This window comes from Notolabrus celidotus, chromosome 11 (assembly GCF_009762535.1).
Source record: "Notolabrus celidotus isolate fNotCel1 chromosome 11, fNotCel1.pri, whole genome shotgun sequence".
Taxonomy (NCBI): domain Eukaryota; kingdom Metazoa; phylum Chordata; class Actinopteri; order Labriformes; family Labridae; genus Notolabrus; species Notolabrus celidotus.
In genome coordinates this window covers 19,300,323-19,321,653 of record NC_048282.1, presented here as the reverse complement: position 1 = coordinate 19,321,653, position 21,331 = coordinate 19,300,323, and the positions used below count along the sequence as shown (strand labels likewise).

General features: G+C 41.5%; 1 protein-coding gene across 1 annotated transcript in view; it reads left to right on the top strand.

The window, feature by feature from the left end:
• The first annotated feature begins 1,139 nt into the window (after positions 1–1,139).
• Positions 1,140–21,331, top strand: part of lrp1ab (low density lipoprotein receptor-related protein 1Ab) — a 91,853-nt gene continuing 71,661 nt past the window's right edge. Inside the window, 3 exon segments of the mRNA XM_034696801.1 lie at positions 1,140–1,745; positions 15,716–15,757; positions 15,760–15,855. Coding sequence (XP_034552692.1) covers positions 1,673–1,745; positions 15,716–15,757; positions 15,760–15,855 — 211 coding nt within the window. The 5' untranslated portion in view covers positions 1,140–1,672.

Genomic DNA, 21,331 nt, shown 5'->3' with positions numbered 1-21,331 from the left:
CTTGCCTCTCTCTCTCTAATGCAAGTATTCAGCTCCCCCTGCAGGCTTGATGGTTTACAAGACTAACCAACCCTTTATTATGTCTCCATATAAAATGTTTACACTTTTAACAAAGCTGTACATTGTTTTAAGTTTGAATTAAGTTTACATAAGCATTTATAAAGGCAGTTTTTACACTATTCATGGAAGATGGCTGTCAAATTTGGCAGATTATTAGTATTACTTTAACATATTTTACTCTAAGAGCCAGTATTACCTTAACAACACCATTGCGTTGCTAACTTTTTAGGATTCAGATACAGTTGTTGATACATATGATCAGTTTCAGGCTAATGAATGTGTAGAATGGATGAAGTAAATCCTTACAGACTCTAAATATCCCCTATGATTTGTTAAAATTATGACTTGTACTGTTTAATAAGGCTTAGGAAAATATCGTGGGTGCGGTCTGCAGCTGAACCCCAGATGGATTTAGTTCTCTTTTGTCCTACCAAGCAATCACAAGCATTTTGCATTGAAATTCTTATTTTGTGAATAATTACCTTAACAAGCAGCTGGAAAGAGCGCTGTATGATTGTGCACACTTGTCCAACACTGGTCTCCACATCATTTCATAAAAGTGTTACCCATTTCACATGCTTTATTTTACCGCTAGGGGGCGCAATTAAATGTAGAATGTAAAGGTTGAAGGTCTAACGTTGGGGAAACATGAGCCTCTTCTTGAACTGACTCTCCTGCTTTTAAATTGTAACTTGTAAAAGTGAGTACAACTCTTAGTGTGCGTGTGTTTGTGTGAACTAAGACACAGTCAATGACACCATTTCATTTTAAAGAAGTGATTTCTGTGAACAACTTGTTGATATATTTTTTAAACCAAAAATCTGACTTTACTTAACTCTGTGATTGCAGATTTACTTTCACCTTTTGATTTTTTTACTTAATATGTTATCTGTTGAACATTGAGCCAACATGGCTGATGTTGGAGCTGCAGTTGCAGGGCAGCGCCGCCTCTCGCTCCCACCTCCACGGTTGATGAAAAAGCGCATGAAATAGGAGAAAAGGAGGTGTGTTTGAGCATGCGCAGACAATTTTCGCCGTTTAGTTATCCCTTTTTTTGAGGAGTCGAGCTTACGTCACGGGCTCGTTCACAGTGCTGGAGCTTGAGATTCACCATCCACTCATGCAACCACAAGCACAGGGAGGCATTGGCGCTCCGAGGGACAAAGCGCTTTTACTTTTTAATTTTTTCTTTTCAGTTTTGTCACGGCATGAGCTGAAAGGAACCGGCTGCTGGCTGCACTGATTTCTGGACGTGTGGACGAATCTGGTGGCATGGTGTGGTGAACCAGCAAAGAGACCCCAGCCAGCTCAGAGAGACAGAGGTTTCACTGTGCATCATGTTTGAATGCCGATAATCAATTAGAAATATATATGAGTGTGCTATTGCATTGCCTATAGCCTTACCGGGCTGTAGCAAGTCTCCCTTTTTACCCACGAGCCCGTCTGAAGCAGCCACCGTGCGGGGCTGAGGGTGCAACTGAACGGACAATTGCAACCGGACCATTGAAGGGGTTCGGATGAGGTGGTTGATCGGGTTGTTAGGCTTCCGAAATACAGCCAACTTTTCCTCTATTCCGTTCTAACAGCAGTGCTATCGAGCATTGCTCAGGAGATGGCGATGAGGTGGTTCTACTTGGGATTTATGCTCAGCTTGGAGATCACCTCTCCTAACGGTGCAACCGTAGGTAAGAACGCCTGTTGTTTTATCTGGCATTGTGATACTCGAGAAAAGCATGACCACTTTTTTCTCTCTCTCCAGAAAAGCAATTGTGCACAGGCCTGTGTTAAACCAGAGTTTGAGCCAATAACAGTGTGTGCCACAGCAGTGTCATCAGACAAGGAGATCGATAACTAGGAGAGCCTTTGATCAGAGAAAGTACCGCACAAATAAGCGCTGCGTTGGTTACTTTGGCGTTAAAAACGTGTCTGCGATTTTTTTTTTAGCAGTGCTCCTGTCTGAGGAGCAGACAGAAAGGGGCCTGCCTGTAAGGATGGCAGACAGTGAGGTTATTCACTGCTGGAATATTCGGCAGGTAAAAGGCAAAAACAACACTTGCATGGACATCACATTTAACCAAAAAGGATATCATTTCTGACTGAATGCGTAAAACATCTAATTTAATTCCCCCTCTCATGTTCTCTGTAGGATACAACTGATAGCCACCATTCAAACCTGACGCGTGTATTATATTCAAAAAACACATTATATCAAATCTGTGCGGACCATCGGTCGGATCAGCTTTCATGTTTGTTTTCAATTACTTGGCGCAAAAGAAAACAACAGTGCAGTCTGCTCGTGAAGGTATCATCTCAATGGCGCGACATGTCCCGACGTGCACCGACAGTAAGCTGACTTGGAATCACATTTTATTGGTGACAGTCCTACTGTCTGACTGATAGGGAGATGAATTGTCGTGTAGTTATCCTATTACGTCCTGGGAGCTCCTTAATGCTCACCCGAAATCCCTGATGGTAATTATGAGACATTAAATGCACCATTGCTCTTGTGACAGTTCTTAGCAGACCTGTTGAGCCTTCAGCTGGCTGTTTCTTAAAGCGAAACATAAAGGTGCACACAATAACACGTTGTTATTTCCTGAGTACACTTTAAAGTTACACACATAATGTTAAAGATAAACACATTTACAATAATAGACTATATTTTTTAATGTTGTAAGTCAACAATAAGATTTTGTGGGGATAAAAAGTCAAAAAAGTGAAGCACTTGTAGCTAATTATGTCCAACCTATACTGACAGCGTTGTATATGAATAAACATGTCTATTATCAATTTGACAGTTCAGTTCTATTCAAGTCAATGTTAACATTAATGCCCAAAGAAAAAGTAAACCTTTAAAATTGTGTTTCTCTAAATCAGCTGTTAAACTCTTAATGTCTCTACAGATATTAGACCTGTTGTTTAATGAGTTGGGAGATCTTATATAAGTTTCATTAGATTTCTGATGGAGGCTGTTCAGCCATAGCTGAGGTTACAAGAGCAAGCAAGCTCCACCCACCTCCTCCATCAGTATGTAACATCTGGACACAGGGAGACCATTAATCCAACTTAAATGTGACTGTGAGAGGGGGAGGGACCAGCAGAAAAGCTGGGGGTGAGGGCGGGTCGAGCAAAATAAACTCAGAGAATCAGTCTTGGATGCTCTCTGAAACTGACATGTAGTTATATCACAGGGGAGTCAGGGATGGAGCTGATGTATGTGTGTTATGTCATTAGTTGATTTAATAGTCTCCTTTAGGAGCATTGTTGATCCAAAAGGTTGGTGACTGTCAAGTGAATGGATACAAGCTTTAAGGGCGGCCACTTGGATCTGAATCACAACTGAGCCACAGCATAAATTTACCAATTGGAAAAGTTTAGTGAGAGAAGGATCAGAAGGCCAAAGTTAGCAGTTCAGTGATCGGAGTTATTGATTTTTAGTGTTGATTAGAGTTTATAATTGTGTTGCTTAAAGATAATCGTCAAATCTAGTCCAGAGCTTTAAGCATACTTAAACAACTGCAATAACTCCAAAAAGTTGGGACGCTGTGTAAAATGTTGATAAAGACAGATTTGGATATCTATCAAATCATTAAAACCCTGTATTGAATTGAGAATAGTGCAAAGATGACATCAAGTATTGAAAATGAATAATGTAATTGTTTTCTGAATGTGATGTTCTCGTTTCACCCTTAAAAAAATGGGAAAGCGACAACAAAACACTGCTATTAAATGTTATATGCCAAAGCTAGTGTTACTTCTGAGGCCTAGTCGTTCAGAAGAAAAGATGTTTAGACATTCAACACTCTGTGGGAGACAGTGTGAGGAAGTGGTTCAAGTGGACAATTTCTGACTAATTTTCTTCAGCGTAAATTGCCAAAGAATTAGGGATTTCATCATCGACAAGACATACCATCTCTTAGTTCAGTGAATCTTGAGAAATCTCTGTACAAAAGAGTCAAGGCCAAAAACCAATACTGGGCCCTAAGGTGGTGCTGCATTAAAAACAGACAAGACTCTGTAGTGGAACTCACTGCATAGGTTCAAAATCACTCCTAAAAACCACTGTCTATGAATGCAGTTCATTGCTGCATCTACAAGCAGGTGAAACATGGAACATGCAAAGAGGAACCATTTATAAACACGATCAAGAAATGCCAGTATCTTCTGTGGACCAGAGCCCATTTAAGATGGATTGTGGTGAAGTGGAAAAATGTCCAGCCATCTGACAACAAAATTTGACATTCTGCAAGCGTCCTCTAGGAGAGGGACCACCTGGCTTTTTATCAGCACACAGTTAATAGCCAGCATCCCTGATGATGTGGAGATGCTTACGTGTACAAGGCATGGGTGGGTAGCTTACATTCAGGGAAGGCACCATTACAGCTGAAAATATATATACAGGTTTTTGAGCTACATATACGGACATCCAGACAAAATATTACAACAGCATGGCTCCATAGTAGAAGAGTCCGGTTGCTAAACTGGCCAGCCTGTCACTTTTTGAAATATTTGGTGCATCCTGAAATGAGGACAATGAAAGAGTGTGGAGCAGTTGGAATTCTGGATCAGGCAAGAATGGGCACACATTTCCTTTTCAAAACTCCATAAAAATAGTCTCCTTGGTTTGGTTCCTAAAAGAGTGTTGTCAAAAGAGGAGATAACACAACATGCTTTGTTTCAAGTTTTTTGAAACATGTTGCTGGCATTAGATTTCATTGAGCATACATTTTCATACAAGGCTCAAATTTTTTTGTTTCAACATTTGATGTTTTGCCTTTGTCATATTTGCCATTAAATGTAGGAATTTATTGATGCCCAAACCATCAAACTCTGTCCTTATTAACATTTTACATAGCAATCCTATTTTGGAATTGGGGTTGAAGTTTAGTTGTGAGGATGGAGGAAGTATGAGAGAGCCAACACAAACTGAATTCATGCTGACTAATAATTAATTTTTGACATTTCGGATGCAGCTAACAATCCTCTTTACTTGAAATTTATGCAGTCTTCTTGCTGTTCATTGTTTCATTAATTTTGCTACAAAATGCTTTTTGCAGATTTCTAAAGCACATTCAGAAAAAAATATACAGTTCTGCTTATAACAAACAAAAGAAAACATCAAGTTGTAATCATATAAGAAGCTTACAAAATCAAATGGTTGGCCTGCTGCTAGGAAAATAACTGATCAGTTGATGATTTGATGTCTATTAAAAAGCACCTCGAAAGAAGATTATTTTATTTTTTCATTTTTCTTAGTCCAAAAGATGAAATCTGAAAACATTTTACAGCTAATTGAGCACAAAAAATGTTGTTAGTAGTAATCCTAAAGAATGTCTCAGCCTTTAGTTTCAGTTCTATTTGATATATCAGTAAGAGCAATCCCTCATCACCGAATGCATGTAGTTTTTAAACCTTGCAAAATTGATTCTTAGTTTTCAACAGCTAGCTGCTATTATATTATTTTGCAGCAAAATGTGAAAGCTCTCATGTGTGCATACTGTTTGCAGCTACATCATTAGATGTCCATGTTGGATAAGTACTTAGCTTACATATAGGATTTCAGGAGACCCTTTACAGCTAGAAGAATCTTGTCGGTGAAAAGTATAGATGTGGGTCAGAGGCTAAAGAGGTTGAATTCCTGAAGAGACTTCACTGTGTTTGCCTGACCTTTTTAATGGGACCTGGCTTTACCTTTTCTTCAGAACTGTCACTCGGAACATCTGCTGGAAAAATTCAGCATCCCTCATACAAATTCAACAGGTAATGGGACTTGTATGGCTTCCTTAAGCACTTCCAAGTGGAGCTCACTCGGGAGTGCTTATTGTAGCTCTGTACACCTGAGGCTGTCTGTTTATGCACTCTTATTAGCTAACACAGTAACTTCCCCAACTGTTTTACTGCCATTCAAATCCCTCTTTGAGGAAAATATAAAAGAGCTAGTATGGTGAGTGAGAGGTTGCGTGTAGAGTGTCCACTCTTTTTGCATTCTTTGGCTACGGGAGGGATTTTTATTTAAAGCTTATGTGCAGGTGTTTTGCATTTTGGTCCTGACCCAGTAAAATATTTGTGAAATGATAATAGCAGAGGGTGGGATTCTTGACCGAAGCTGCAGAAAAGACCCCCCCCCCTTTTTTTTTATCCCTCTACTTCCTGCACTGCATTGCAATCAACTGTGACTAGAGGGTGAAACCGGATTACCATAAATGTCTTCAGTGTTGGTCCCCACATTTTGAAGGCGTGAGACCACGGATGAAAGGCTGTTTGTTGATAGCAGGGTGTACTGTAATTGGTATTTTCTGCTAGCTACATCACTGTTTACCTCTTTAGCGGCTAAGACCTAAAAACGGAACAGTTGGGCTTCTTAAGCAAAATGTGTGGGTGTGTGTTAATGCAGCTTGCTAAGTTTCATAGGGTTTTGTAGCTGATAATGTTGTCAGGCTTGGTGTGTATTAAATTGGTAATTTCCTGTCACTTATATCATGATGTCTCTCAGAAATAAATGAGACACATTTTTCGAAAGGTACAAAAGGAAATAGAAGTGTTTTTCCTCACACTTCATAAAAAGAGCACACAGAGATGTTCAAATGTAGCAAAGGCTTGCAACGTTTGCCTGACACCTGGCACAGCTGTGAGAATTCGTGACTCCTGTTTCACTCTGACATCATTAACAGTGAACTCCTCACCTGATGCCTCAAGCTGACCACACACAACACAGACACCGTCACTGTCTGTAGGCTTTCGGTGGCTGCTCTTTTTATTCGTCGGCCCTGTGTGTTGGCTTTAGTGGGTCACGCTCACCTCAGATGTTGCCGATGTTGCTGGCTTTGCGCTTGACTGGAGAATCGATTTGATCGCAGGAACCCAGGGTTACTTTCACACCTGGTCGGAGGAGAGGATCAGATATATGGAGATAAGATTCCAATTTCATGGACTGCTGCAAAGTGTCAAAGCTGTTTTCTTTCTTCAAAGTCACAGTTATGCTCTTGGCTTATGATGTAAACAGAAAAAAACATCTATGCAGCCTGTTTAGTTGCAAAGACACCAGTGCTTTTGTGTAAGGCACCAGGTACCACTGTTTTTTTGTTGGATGCATCAGAGTTACAGCAGTATCTCACAAAAGCTTTAATGTTCAGTTTTTTTGGCAGCACACAAAATAACACATTTGTACTTAAGAATTTAAAATATCATGTCAACTACATTAATGTTTTATAAATAAAATGACAGCATGGATTCTTGTTTTTCAGTGAGCAGTTTTACTAAACGAGACATGTTCTCTAATGTCCCAGAAAAGGACTTGTCATCAGACTGTGACAGAACCTAATGAGCAGTAGTTTCACTTACCAGAAGTTAACTCCTTCAAGCTTAGCATTGAACATGAAAATGAAATAATTTGGAAACATTAAAGTTTTTCTGGCCTCTCAGGTTGAATTTCCTTGTTCCTTGTGTTATCTTCTCTTAACTCTTAGGCAACCAAATACTAGTTGGATGTACTCTGTGGTTCTCGACAATGTTATCAAGATTGAAGGGTGTGTGTGTGTAGTTTCTGACTCAAGCTATGTTTGCCAAGGTCCACAGCTTTATTTTTCCTTGCAGTGTCCAGTTGCCATATTATTTTTTTCCTTCATTTTGACAAGGGATGTACTGATCCCACTTTTTAGGTCCCGCTACCTATATTGATACCTGGGCTTTGGTATCTTCCGATACTGATACTAGCCGATCAGATCCCAGTACTGATTTGACAATCTCTATTCCTTAATGTGAGGATAGAATCATGTTTTGGCAACTTCAGGCTTTTCTGACTTTGTCGGAACAATTAAATCCAAAAACCTGTCCGTTTTTTCACACTTTGAATCCATTAAACAAAGGTTTCTTGCTTCTTTGCAGTAGGCTAAACTTCCTCCTTTGGGCTTCCGTTATATTTTTCAGCGCGACTGCCATCCGTTGAAACATTACCGCTGCACATGTTGCAAGTTTCTGGCGGAGTTGTTAGCAAAAGAAGCATGCACCTAAACTGCAGTCTCTGTAGTTATCCTCCATCATGCTCCACGGGGCACAAATGCACAGACCGGCCTGCGCTGATGACATAGGAGACGCACATGGCTATTGTAAACACAGAAAAGCATAGAACTGAGATAAATAGATCTGCCAGATGGATCGGCAGTATATATCGTCCCATTGTCACCGATATCCAATCTAGCCTTTTGAGTCAGATCTAGCCGATATCCGATACCAGGATCGGATTGGTGCATCCCTAATTTTGACTGTCATACTCAATGATTATCAATGAGGGTAAAATGACTCATGCTGGCATTATTGGTTATGATTCCTTTTCAGGAGGTTATACGAGCAACTGAGCAAAGTTAAAACATTTAATGCACCACACAGGCTGGTTCAGGATCTTACTATTGAACACAGAGGTCATCTGTAAAGTGTGAGTGAATGACTCTTCATTTGCACACTGTTTATGAGTCATTCCCTCTAATTATTGAGACCATTTCTTCCTCCTTGTTGTAACACAGAGCTCCAGTTGCATTTAATTACAGCAACATCTCATCCTTTAGCTGAATTAAATCCCTGTGTCATACTGTAATCACACAAAGGCAAGGCAGGGTTTACTTCAGTGTTTGTGACCCAGCCCTCATGTTGGTGACTCCCATATTGTGTTTTTATAACAGCTGAATCTGATGTTTGACTTTCCCCACACAGTGCCGTGCTATGCAGAGAAACTACACAGTGCGCATAAGAGAGAACTCTGAAGAACGAATAATGAGCTTATTTACATTCATCTTCGTGACCATCAATCACACTCAGTCATTGTATGGCCTTTACTGCATCGGCTTTTACTGCCCTTGCCTGTGACGTCCTGCAGAGCCTCATCAGGTTACCTCTGAGGTCAAAGCTGCACTCTTTTGTTGTGCTATGACACAAAAACAAGGCTTAAAGGAGGAGTGGATTCTAACTCAAACTTAGCTGACTATGCATATGCAGCTAAGAAAAATGGCTACTGTGGATTAAAACTTGAATAGCCCATGGACATTGTGTGTCCACTGTGAGCTGGTTAAAGTGCTCCAGTGCTTGGCCGTGGCTTGGCTTGGCTTGATACAAAGCTAAGTGGTTGTTTCCACTGGATGGTTGGGCGCTGCACAGAGTGGCCATTGAAGAAGCTGATTCAATAGCTCCAGCAGTAGCCAAGGAAAGAGCCTTTAGCACACTTGTTATGCACTCTACATACCAAAATATTCTACATTTTACTTCTAGAAGTTCCAGGCTTTGTTTTAAAAATATTCCATCTTCCATTTGAATAATTAATAAAGCACAAAACTTGAATACCAACTACCTTCTTCCAGCATTCTCTGCTCCTCAGTTCATCCAGTTACTTGTAACTTCTTTTCACTTTAAGTCCTGCTAATTTGAACACAGAAGAATCACTTTACACTTGGGTCTACCTACAAAAGTGTGTTTTTTGACTTCTTGAATCACAATAACATGAGTGCTCAATGGAGGACTGGGAAAGGGTGAGGTGATGGGTGAGGAGAAACAATTTTGGTTTTATACCACTTCTGCAAGCTATAGCAACCAGAGAGGCCAAGAGTATTAATTTGAGTAAATTCACATTTCATCTGTACTATTATCTTTGAATTGCATTTAATGAAACTCATGCTCTACAGCTCAGCCTGTAAATAATCTACAAGGGGGCTGGGTTTGTTGGTTAGTTAATCTGTTACATGATCATTGCATGAGTAATATTGCATGTGGATGACGTCAGTGTTATTGTGGTGATTTTAACCTGAAGTAGATGTTACTCCCAGATAGAATTGTTGCATGAAGTCAGTCTTGTAGCAAAGAGAAACACACAACAAGTATACTTCACTTAAATGTAAAAGTAAAACTGGTTTCTGTGAATCAGACTCCCCGTCTGTAACAGATTGTCTTCTGCAGGCAAAGCGATACACATGAAATCAATTAGAAGGTGCTGGAATGTGCTGCACGGATCTGGAGTTGATTTGTAGAGCGCGGATGGCCATATTGAGAGACAGATCAGGGGTGTAGGGAGGGGAAGGGAGAGCAGTTTTGTGTCCCAGCTGGTGATGGTGTCTGGAGGCCTCCATCACTTGGCTGCCGAATTGGTGTCACAACAGCATTTAATCACCATCCCATTTGTTTCATCCCACAGTGTTCCTTTCAGACGCTCTCTGAAGTTTTTGTGTTACTTAAGAACAAAAAACACCTTACAGTTCTTCTTTCAAACGGGAAGACAGGCAGCAAAGTATTTTTTTTCCTTCATTCAAGCCCTCAGGAGAAATGTGTCTGTTTCTATAAGAGCTCGGCTGTGTACATTTGTGCATTTGCTTACCCGCCTGTGTTTAATTCTTTTTGCCATGCACAGTGCTTAAGGGCATTTCAGTGTGCACTGTTGGTACAGGGCAGAGCTCCACTGGCCCTGCATAAGGAAATACAGTGTGCGCACTATTTAACTGGCTGTATGCTCAAATTATAACCACCTCAGTTGACGTAAACTGTGGTGTCTATGAATTAACTCATAAATTCTGATGTACAACTTTTCTCAGTGTATCTAGGATGATAAAAGCACTTAGCGTCCCCTCCAGCAACCTAAAAAGAACAAAGACACTTGTATAAATATATGAATAAAATATAGCAATTAAAAATCAATTCTTGGTCTTGGTTTTCTGAAAGTCACTCTATGCAGATCATGGTTTCAGAGGAAAATAGTGAACTTTAAATATTTCTTTATCCGTTAAATGCTGTCACCAGTGGAATAACAGTCTATTATTTCTAATCTGAAACCCCATATCCCCATTTAGTGTCCTTGAATTTCTCCTCCAAGATGGAGCATGAAAACTGAAATAAGAAGTTTAGTTGAGTGTAGATAATTAGATTGTTAGTTGGGTAGAAACACTAATCCCATGTCTGTGCTCATTAAGTCATCTTATATGCAATACAGTTTGGCGTAACATATGGTTTGTACTTCAGAGTAACAGGGACGGCCAGTCTAAGTGGCGTTTTGTGATTTTTCGCCAACCGGCAAGCTAAATATTTTCAATGTGACGTTATTTCTCTTCAGAAAACAGAAACGGTTTCGTTAAAAGCTTTGAAAGCTGCACTCACTATCCAAAACTCTTTGAGGGTCTTAAATTAGGCTGAAAAGTGAGTGTCCTTCTTTTCTTCTCCAATTATATGCTTTTATGCTTCAGTACATACCCATAGCATCTTTGTGTCTCAGGTTATCACATTCTGAATGCATTGCAACATCAGCCTGGTTGAACTATTAAATAAAAACTAAGCCGTTGTCTTGAGATTGTATGTTTTTAATGTGATAATCCAGCTGGTCTGCGGACAGAAGATTTTCATTTTGTTGGATTTCCCACCCTTTAGTCACAGCAGTGTGATCAAGTTGCTTTTCAGCTGCTGCAGGAAGTGCTTTGGTTGGAATGGCATTATCAGGAGGGGACTGTTGGAGCCAAACACAGCAGGCTCACAGTTTCCTGTAAATGGAGGATGTACCTTGAGTCAGTGGGATTGGTTTTTGCTGTTGGGCCAACCCCAAGAGACTAAATAAAGGCCCTCTTCATTGCTCTTTGTCGGTAAAGTGCACTCATATGATTCAAATTCTCAGCCTGATTTGGACCCTCAAAAATTACTTGCATTTTGGCAGCAGCTCCAAGAGGAAAAAAGGAGACTTTGCAGGTTGAATTAACAATTCACATCTCTGTTTGAGATATTTCAGTGGGCTTTCAAAGAGGTCTGCTATAAGAAGGAAGGCTGCCAGTCTCTCCCCACCTCTCTAACCTCTCCTCTGCCACAACCTCCAATTAGGCTCCGAGGTTCTCCCCTCTGTGGTCATCTCATGCTGGTTTGCAAAGCGATGATAAAATTAGAACCCACAATGTTTTATTTCCAGTTTTTATGCCCACTCATAGGAAACAACTAGCTCAGCCTGGCTGCTTCACATGGGACCTTTGGGATGGAGGCAATGCCTTCACATAGCAGCCTGTATGAGGTTTCTATGCTCTTCAGATCAGAGCTGCATTCAGAGGGGCGGTTTGTTTGGTTGTTGGTTGTTAAGCAGATCAAATAGCATCATATAAGCACAGTCGAATCCAATGTGTTTACCGCCATAGAAGATGTATGAGGACATTGGTGAGCTGAAAGGAGGCAAAACTAACACGTTGGCCTCAGGCCATGGCTAGCCTCTTTCTCTCTTTTCCCTTTGCAGAGGGGGCTGGGTGTGTGCAAGTTGTTTAAGCTGATTCATGCGCTGGACTCGATCTTTTTCCTTTATCAGCTGTCTTTTTTCCTTTCATCTTAAATTGTACATTCTGACACATCTTATGACATTTAATTTGGACTGCAGTCTGGCATCTCACAGCTGAGTTTAAATATAATCCTCTTGCATCACTTGAATTATTTTTGTAAGCCTTGCCTCCGCCATTGTGCGAGGAGAAGAACGAGGCGAACGCTCTGCATTTTAAAATCCTGCGCTCTCTCCTTTCTTTAATCTCCTCAGATATCAAGGTGTCATTCACATAAGGGAAGCTGATTCCTTCATCCCTTTTAGCTTCTAATTGTATTATGAAACATGACACTGAGAAGTCTTAGTGTTTGACTTTACACTTCACTGTCACATCGGGAAAAAAAAGAAGCCGGGTCTGAGCCCTTTTAGTCTGACAGTCAAATAGAACGTGACTGCAATGATACACCAGCCTCTTGCTCTCTTGTGATTTCAGTCACATCCAGGCCCCCTTTGCGGTGCTCCCCCACCCCACCCCTAAACACCTCCCTGCCTGCCAAGTACGTAGGGAGGCAAGTCATCCAGGGCGAGAGAGGGCTTAGTCCCTGCGGAGAATTACAATGAGACCTTCGCTGCTGTCCTTCCCAGCAGTACAGTAACAACAACCTCCTGCCTGAAATGGCCTTTGTGGTCCCTATTGTGTGTGTGTGTGTGTGTGTGTGTGTGTGTGTGTGTGTGGTGTGTGTGTGTGTGTGGTGTGTGTGTGTGTGTGTGTGGTGTGTGTGTGTGTGTGTGTGTGTGTGTGTGTGTGTGTGTGTGTGTCACTTTTGAACACATGCACACAGCGAGGAATTGCAGTGATATGTATTTTGAAACCTATTTTTATTCATTCTTCTAGTGAGACAAATTTCACCAGACAATTTCAGCATGCTCTGTTTTAATTTGAAGTATTATGTGAACAGGTTGAGATGCACTCCTACTTAATTACGCCAACAATCATAATGCATTTTTACACTGTGCTTCATTTAAATGATCATTTCACTAAATTACAAAGAAGCTATGTGGTGTAGAGCCATGCTGAAAGATTTAGATCTATTTATCATATTTTGTGAGATATAGGTCTCAAATTTTAGCACAAACAGATGAATAGAATTGTGTTTATGGTGCTGATAAAATTCATAACTTTGCCAAAAAATATATCCTTGAATAAGAGGAGTTTTCTTCAGATTTAAAGATTGAAAAGTAAATGAGTAAAGGAGGATTTCTTCATGAAAATAAGGTTTTAATGTTCCTGTTGGAAAACAGAAATCCTGACACCTCAGTTGTGTATGGGTGGAGGCAGAATTGTTAAGACAGAGCTGTCTGACTTGGGCACATAAACCAAAACTCCATGGCTGAAACGCACGAGAGGAAAGTTAAAAAAAAGGAGAAGTGTGTTTTGTGTAGTTTGATTAATCTTACATTTTTTAAACAGTGGCTTCATTTTGACAGACTATGGTAAAGGTTGAGCAGAGTTTCTGAAAATGTTTCTAGTTGAAACATGTCAGCAGCATCACTCTGCTGATGGGTCATGAGTGTTGCTGTGCTGCTCCTGCTGCTAGCCTGTGGTCCACCTCAACAATCTGAGCTGACTTACTGCCCAGAAACTACCGCGCTCTGCAGTTCCATGGGTTGGACTATGATTGAATGCCCAGTTATGTCTGCACTGTGACACATGAAAGAGCTTCTGTGGTAAAAGTTGAAAAACACCTTCAGAGTAATAAAAAAGAAAAACGGAAAGAGATAAGATGGTCATAAGAAGAGAGGAAACAACAAACAACCCAGCACTAAAAGGCCCCCTGTGTTGGTGTTAACTTGTAGAGGAGGTTTTTTTCTGACTTGAGTGTGCTTGTGGGTCTTTTGATACAAACACAGCATTGTAAACTTAGGTTGACCTGATGTTGCTTTACCCTGTTGAGTTCAGATCTATGCTGCCTAAAGCTGAAAATTGCTTACATACAGTCTCCACCAGAGAGAATAGTTATTTACTTTAAAAGAGCAACATCAAAAACATTAAAGCTCCTGTGAGGACTTTTCAGCTGCTTATGAAACAGACTGAAATTAATACTGATGCCTATATATGACCTAAAAAAGCAAAAAGTAAACATCAGGGACAAGATGGATTATTTCTATATAGATATTTTCAAAGTCTGAAAACACTGCGGTAGGGTAGGTAATGGACTGTGGTGGATTAACAGCAGGTTGCCAAATCTGTTTTTTGTTTTTGACATTTCCACAACAAACATTCAGGCTGAGGAATATGATCGACTGTTAGAAGACAGCAGGATGAGCTACAGTCACAGAACTAAAAGTCTGTCACTGTAGCTTTAAAAAGATATCCGTTCTCCCACTGTACTTTTCAAGTGGCAACCTCCGGTCTCAAAATATGAAGCCCATGCGCAAGTGTTATAAACTGCAATTCATCGAGCATCCACTTGAGGCTGGCTGCAAAACACTGTAAACCACATACACACAAAATTGCAGCATTAATAATAATAATAAATTTTATTTATAACGCACTTTTCATTTACAGAAATCTCAAAGTGCTACAGGCACACAGTAAAAAACAAACTTGAAACATTCTTAAAAGCAGTACTTAAGATAAGTTAAAAGCCTCTCAGAAGAGGAAGGTCTTTAAATGTTTATCTTAAAAGAATCCACAGTCTGTGGGGTCCTGAGGTGGCTGGGCAGGGAGTTCCACAGACGTGGTGCAGCAGCACAAAGGCCCAATCTCCTATGGTCCAGAGCTTGGTTCTCGGAGGGTGGAGGAGGTTCGGATGTTGAGTGCGTGAGTTCCGGGTTGGGGTTTGCGGGGTGAGGAGTTCTTTGAGGTAGAGTGGGGTGTTTCCATAGATGCATTGATGGGTGATGAGTGCGATTTGTAGTTGATGCTTGCAGTGACGGGAAGCCAGTAAAGTGTGCGGAGTCTGGGGTGATGTGTTCGTGTGTTCTGATTCTGAGAAAGAAACATGTTTACAGCCTGGTTCAAAAACGACCTGTCTATGTAGCTAATCTCTCTATCGGCACACACTGTACGGGGTTGAATCTTCTGAACTATCACGACAGTTCATAAGATATTAAAATTACGAGTTTTGCCCAAATAAGGACATGAATGACAGGCCTTACACTAAGTTTGGTTGAGTTCAGCATTAGCAATATGGCTCCCGCCGACGATTGGCTTCAAAACAGCGTTCTGGAACAGATAGGTGACGTCACGGATACTACGTCCATTATTTATTCAGTCTATGGTATTTTTGCATGCATATTTCCAAGTGAGAATCTCCAAATGTATCTCATCCAGAAACGCTGCCATCCCCAGTAACTTTTCATAATGACCCATTAACTTTCTTCCTTTTTATTTTTCAGATCCAAAAGTGGATGTTCAGCCCAAGACCTGCAGCTCTAAGCAGTTGTATGTAAGGACCAGGTGACCTGTATCTCTAAAGGCTGGCGCTGCGATGGGGAAAAGGACTGTCCAGATGGCTCTGACGAATCGCCAGATATCTGTGAGTATGGCTACATGAAAGCAGCTACTAAAACAGTCTCTACTCAGCAGGATTGTGTCCTCAGCTCCCATTCCCTTTCCAAGCTGTTGGTAATGAGCATCCAAGATCATTACTGCTTTACCTCAGCTCCTTTTTTTCTGGAGCTAATGTGCAAATCAACTTTTTTTTTTTTTTTTTACACTAAGTATAAGTTTGTTTCTTATGTCATCACATTGTGCTGCTGCACTTGACGTTATAAGACGTTAAATCTACTACCTCTGAATGCCTTTGAAGAGACACAGCACAATGTCAGACAGTTTAATTTAGCCCTGAATAAGAGGGTAGGTTATGCCCTCTCCAGGAAGGACACAAGCTCACTGTGTGCGCTCTGGCTGCTCTGCTGAATTATAGCTCTAATTATGTGGCCATGTTTAGTCTGAATGTTGGAGGATGTGTCTGCTCTGTCTGGACTCTTGAGGGTTTCAGTCCCTTGGTGTTTCGTCCCGGCCACTCACATCTGTCGGCCTCTCCATCCTGCCGTTACATCCATAAACCCTCTCTGGTAAAAGCCTCCCCTATGTTTATATGCAGGAGCTAATAGTGATTTTACTGTCTGTGTGTGCCACACCTTACATCTGTCATGCCACAAGCATTCTCACAATAGTCTAGGACAGGCAGAGACAAGCAGCTGACACACAGAATTAAGGGACTTGTTATTGTGGATGAAAAAACAGTTCAGTATTAACACATAGGATTAGAGGTTGAAAGTGTGTGTGGAAGCTGAGGGTGACAGATTGCATCACTTTGCTGTGGTCATAGGCACACAAAACATAAACATTTAAATCCCCTCCTCCCACATCTATGAAAAGATTTGGCTGATGAATAGTCAAACATTTTCTCATTCGTATCCGTCAAACTCCTGTATGTGATTCACAAAGATTTTTCAGAGAGAGTTTGCAGCTTAACTCTAACTTCTAAAAGTGAACAGCTAATGTTAAGTTGCTTATGGGGTTTTCATATGTGAAGAAATCCCCAACAGTGAGTTTGGTATATATTAGCAATCTCTGATTTTCTCCATGTGTGACCCACATAATTCACTCAAGCAAGCTACAGCCGTCTAGATTCTGCCCTTTTTACTAAACAATTGAACTGAGTGAATTTCCACAGCTCTTATGTAATTTGGTGGCAGAGACAATGGCGTGATTCATCTTGTGCATGAAGAGATGGAGAGTGGTGTTTCACCAGAACATCAAGATATGTTCTGCTCAATTACTCGCTTCCCTTGGGCTCTAATCTGCCTGTCACTTTACCTCTAGTTAAAGCGTTTCTCTGTTTATACGAGTTTCTGAGGCAGACTTAATAAATATCAGTTACTGCAATTAATGCATTATTCCTCAGTGCAGCACTGTGTTTGACGTCTAACAAGCACAGTCAAAGGCAAGGCGCCTTTTAAATATCACAGTGAAAGGCAGGCAGACTGTGATTTTATCCACAGACTTTTGCTTGATCTATCCTTTAATGTGAGTGCTGTTTGGAATGGAAGGCTGCAGATAAAGCTGCAGAGTGCATGGGCCCAAGCCAGCAGAGATGGAGACAGGAGAGTCTGGAGGAGTATGACTCTGAAGGTTATTTAAAATCCTGCTCTGACTCAGAGGAATGCAAAAGTCGTTTTCCCTTCATCCTGGCTTTTCCATTCATGGGGTGAAACAGTTTGCAGGTCCTCAGCCTGGTTTCTCTCCTACTGGAGAGAGGCAATCTGACCTGCTTGCTATAAACAAGGCCACTCTCAACTGAGCTCTTATAGATGTGGTGGGTTAAAGGCGAGCCTTACATTGATCCATCTTTAAGGGGATCTGAACTCTGGATTACTTTGGAAAGTTTGTGTTTTTGTTTTGAAATCAAATGTCATCTGTTCATTTTTACCTGCAACAAAGTTTAAAGAATGACTTTGTTTTTCAAACCCAGTTTATGAAAGTCAAAGGGAGCAATGAAATTTCCCTGCTCTACAGGTTTTGTTCCAACGTGCCTCCTGACCACAGTCTAGTTGTGAGTGTTAATGTTGATGGGAATTAGAGTGGCGCATGCTGCTATAATTACAACAGTATCTCCAGTTCAAGTTAATTACTAACTACAGGCTGGGTTTAGACAGACTACTCAGAGAGATTTCACAAGAAGAAAACCCCCATCTTCCTCCTCCTTTTTTTTTCGTTCTTACTACCGTTCCTCCTCTCACCCTGTTTTGGTGCTTTGCTGCCCCTCTATCCTGGTGATGACACAACCGCCTTCACATGGTGTAAATCAGGGACGATTATAGTGCTGGGAGTGCACATGGCCAAAATCAGGTTTACTCTCCTTGATAGATTTGTGTATCATTTTAAAGGGGACTTGTTAAAAATAGAAAAAAAGATGCTGCTTGTGCGTTCCACTTATCCTGTAGCTCAAGTGATACAAATATAAAAACCACACAATGACTGCAGCTAATTTGGCTTAGGCATTATCATGGTTTCAGATAAATGTCACCTGTTTTGTTTACGATGATCATCAATTCACTTGCTGTCGGGGTTTCTTGGTGTTGTAAACGTGTGCTTTTGTCTGACGTGAATCTTGATCAGCACACCTCTGGTGCTTCACGCTGAAGAAAGTGTACTCCTCAGTATCTTCCTCGCTGTCTGTACGTCTAATTGCCTGTCGTTTCCAAGCCATTATCTGAGCTGTAATTATGTTGAGGAGTTAAAGACAGACTCCTGAGTCCTGCCACAGTAGCAGGGTTTTAAAGCTGCATCATCACATGAGGTGCTGACATGCTGGGGCTGGGGAGGAAGTTGATTGCTAATAGTCAGTGATGCGTGATACCATCCTTAGCATGAAGGCTTTGTATTAAAGAGGAAAATGGGGGGGAGTGCATGTACTGATGCAGTTTTTTTTACACTGTTCTGCATGACTTGTCATCATAAACGGATAATTCAGGGTCTGGGATGGTTGCCAGCTGTAGGGTTGTCATAGCCCCCAGACCCCAGTGTGCACCTCCCTCTCATAGCCCCTAGTGCACTCTCAGATTGCAATCAGCAGACTGCCTGCACAGGCCCCACAGGTGTGACCCTGTCATCCTTTCTGTGGGACTGCACTGACTCCCCCTTGCTACATGGCCTCAATTGGTTTCAGACAAGCTTACTCTACCTCAATAACGTACAGGCTTACGGCTCAGGAAGTGGTTGACATGTAGCCTCAGGGCAAAAGTTTGTGTTCAGTGTTTCACTATGGCGGACTGCTGCTTCTAATGCTTTTACAGTTGTGAGATCATGTTAGAGAGGCCTCCACTCTAGCAAAGACAAATATGTTGATGAGAGGTTGTATTAATAATGTTAATGCATGACTTCCTGAAGGAAGTTCACATTGGACTGATAAGGTATGAGTATGAGATTTGCAGCCTTCTTGGTTGTGTTGTTTTTTGTGTGGCTGTGTTTTTTGTTTGTGCATACTGTTCCTATGCAAGTTTTTTTTATTTTTTGGAAATGGGTTAATCCATATCAGGTTATTAAGAAAAACTCAAGTAAATCTATTAAACTCGCTTGTTCTCCAACACTGTTTCTGCCGTTTTGCACGAGCGCCACCGACAAATAAAAAAGCCTTTTTAAAATGAACTCATCTGCAGCTCTTTATTTCTCCGCTCAGTTTTGGAAGGATTGGGGAGATTTAATGAGGTCATGACCACTCTAACAACAACTCTCTAAAAAGTTTTGGAGATGATTCTGGCTGCAGTTTTCTCATTAAATCTTCTGCCTCAAAGTTTATTATTATTATTAATATTATCATTATTATTATTATTTTCCCAGCGGGTTAGAATTTGGGAAATTAGGCGTGTAATTTGCCATTTGGACAAACATAACATTAATTTTCCAACCGTTCTGGGACCAGTGTGTTTCACTTTGCAGATGTTCAAATTAAAAACGCTGTGTCACAACTTTCATTTCACAGCTCTGTTGGAACAGTTGCTCTCAAATACACTGGCTCCCCGCCTGACCGCATCCAGAGTCTGTGTGCAATTATGATTCTTGCGTGAACCTCATTCATTGTGGTCGAGCCAGAGCGAATGGGAACAGATGTCTGAATAAGCCCAAGCATGTAAGCACTTTCTCCATCATGAGAAGTGCTCGCCATGAGGAATCCCTTTCATCATCAAAAATCGACTTTTAGCCCCTGATTTACCATGAAAATGTCCACAGGAAGAATTCAGAGCAGGGGGTGAAATGCATCTCAGTCATGCAAATATTCTGCCTTTCTTTCTCATGAACCACTCTACACTTTTAGTTAGAAAGAGAAAAAGAACTAAGCATTCAAAGTAGTTAACACTTGCAAATGAAAGGCCACTCCCTGCACTGGTACTGTCAAACTGTCATTATAATTGTCTCCATGAGCTAGTTGAGGGATTACTTCCAATTATACAAAGTTAAGTTTAGTTGTTTCTTAAATTGACGCTGGAAAGTAATTTTGGAGAGATATCCTGTGGAATGTAGTTTCATTATGAACTAAGGGTCCCTTGGCTGTAGAGCCCAAAGTATTGGATGCAACAATCTCTACACATAGACCCTTAAATCCAGACTCAACTTTCATTTCAAGCTTCCAGTAAACGTGCACTCTCCGGACAATTTGAGCTAACACACTCGAAGCTTCTTCAAAGAGTTTGTCCGGTTGGTGTTGGCACTTCCCAATAAACAACTTTGCCATCCCTTGTGGCCCACACACACTCTGGCCCATGTCAGTGAATGCTGTGGCCCGGGGCTGAGCCGGTAGGGAGGTCAGATGAGGAGATTGAGTTATCATCTCCTTGCAGCTGCTCCAGGCCGCGGTGGGCCACACAACAAGGTTTATCTGTCCATCTCTTGCCCTCGTCTCCCCTCTGGACACTTGCCAGCGTGGTTCTTTGTCCAACCCATCCGAGTGTCATGCCTCAACAACCTCTCCAGGACGACTACGGCGAGCTGACCGCTGAGTTAGTGGGATGGGGCGGAGGCGTGCAGCGATGGGGAGGAGACATGAGCCTGCAGAAATAGCAAATGAGCAGATTAGCATTTAGGCTGTGAAGGAAATGGAATTGGCTTTGTTAAGCTCTCATCCATTTTCTATAGAAGCAGCCTTTTACTGTAAAGATGGCGGGGGTCCTTTCAAAGCCTGTAATCAGTGCTTGCTATACTTGCAGGGGGCACCATGCAGGGGGTGGGGGTAGGGAGCAGGAGGGTGTTGTAGTGGCAGTGGTTGACACACTGCCTCCACAGAGGAAGGAGCAAAGCCCTGTAAATCCCTCTGGTCTGTGGCCCTGAGCCCTCCTCAGCCTCACCGGCCTATCAACAGACAGACAACACAGGGTTTTCTCACGCCACACAGGCACCACTTCGCTTTCTCTGCTGTCTCCTCCATGCCCTGTCTCCTTTTCTCCCTCTTCATCTCTTTCCTATGTTCCTCTGCCTTCCTCTGTGTCTGTCAAAGCATGCGGACAAGC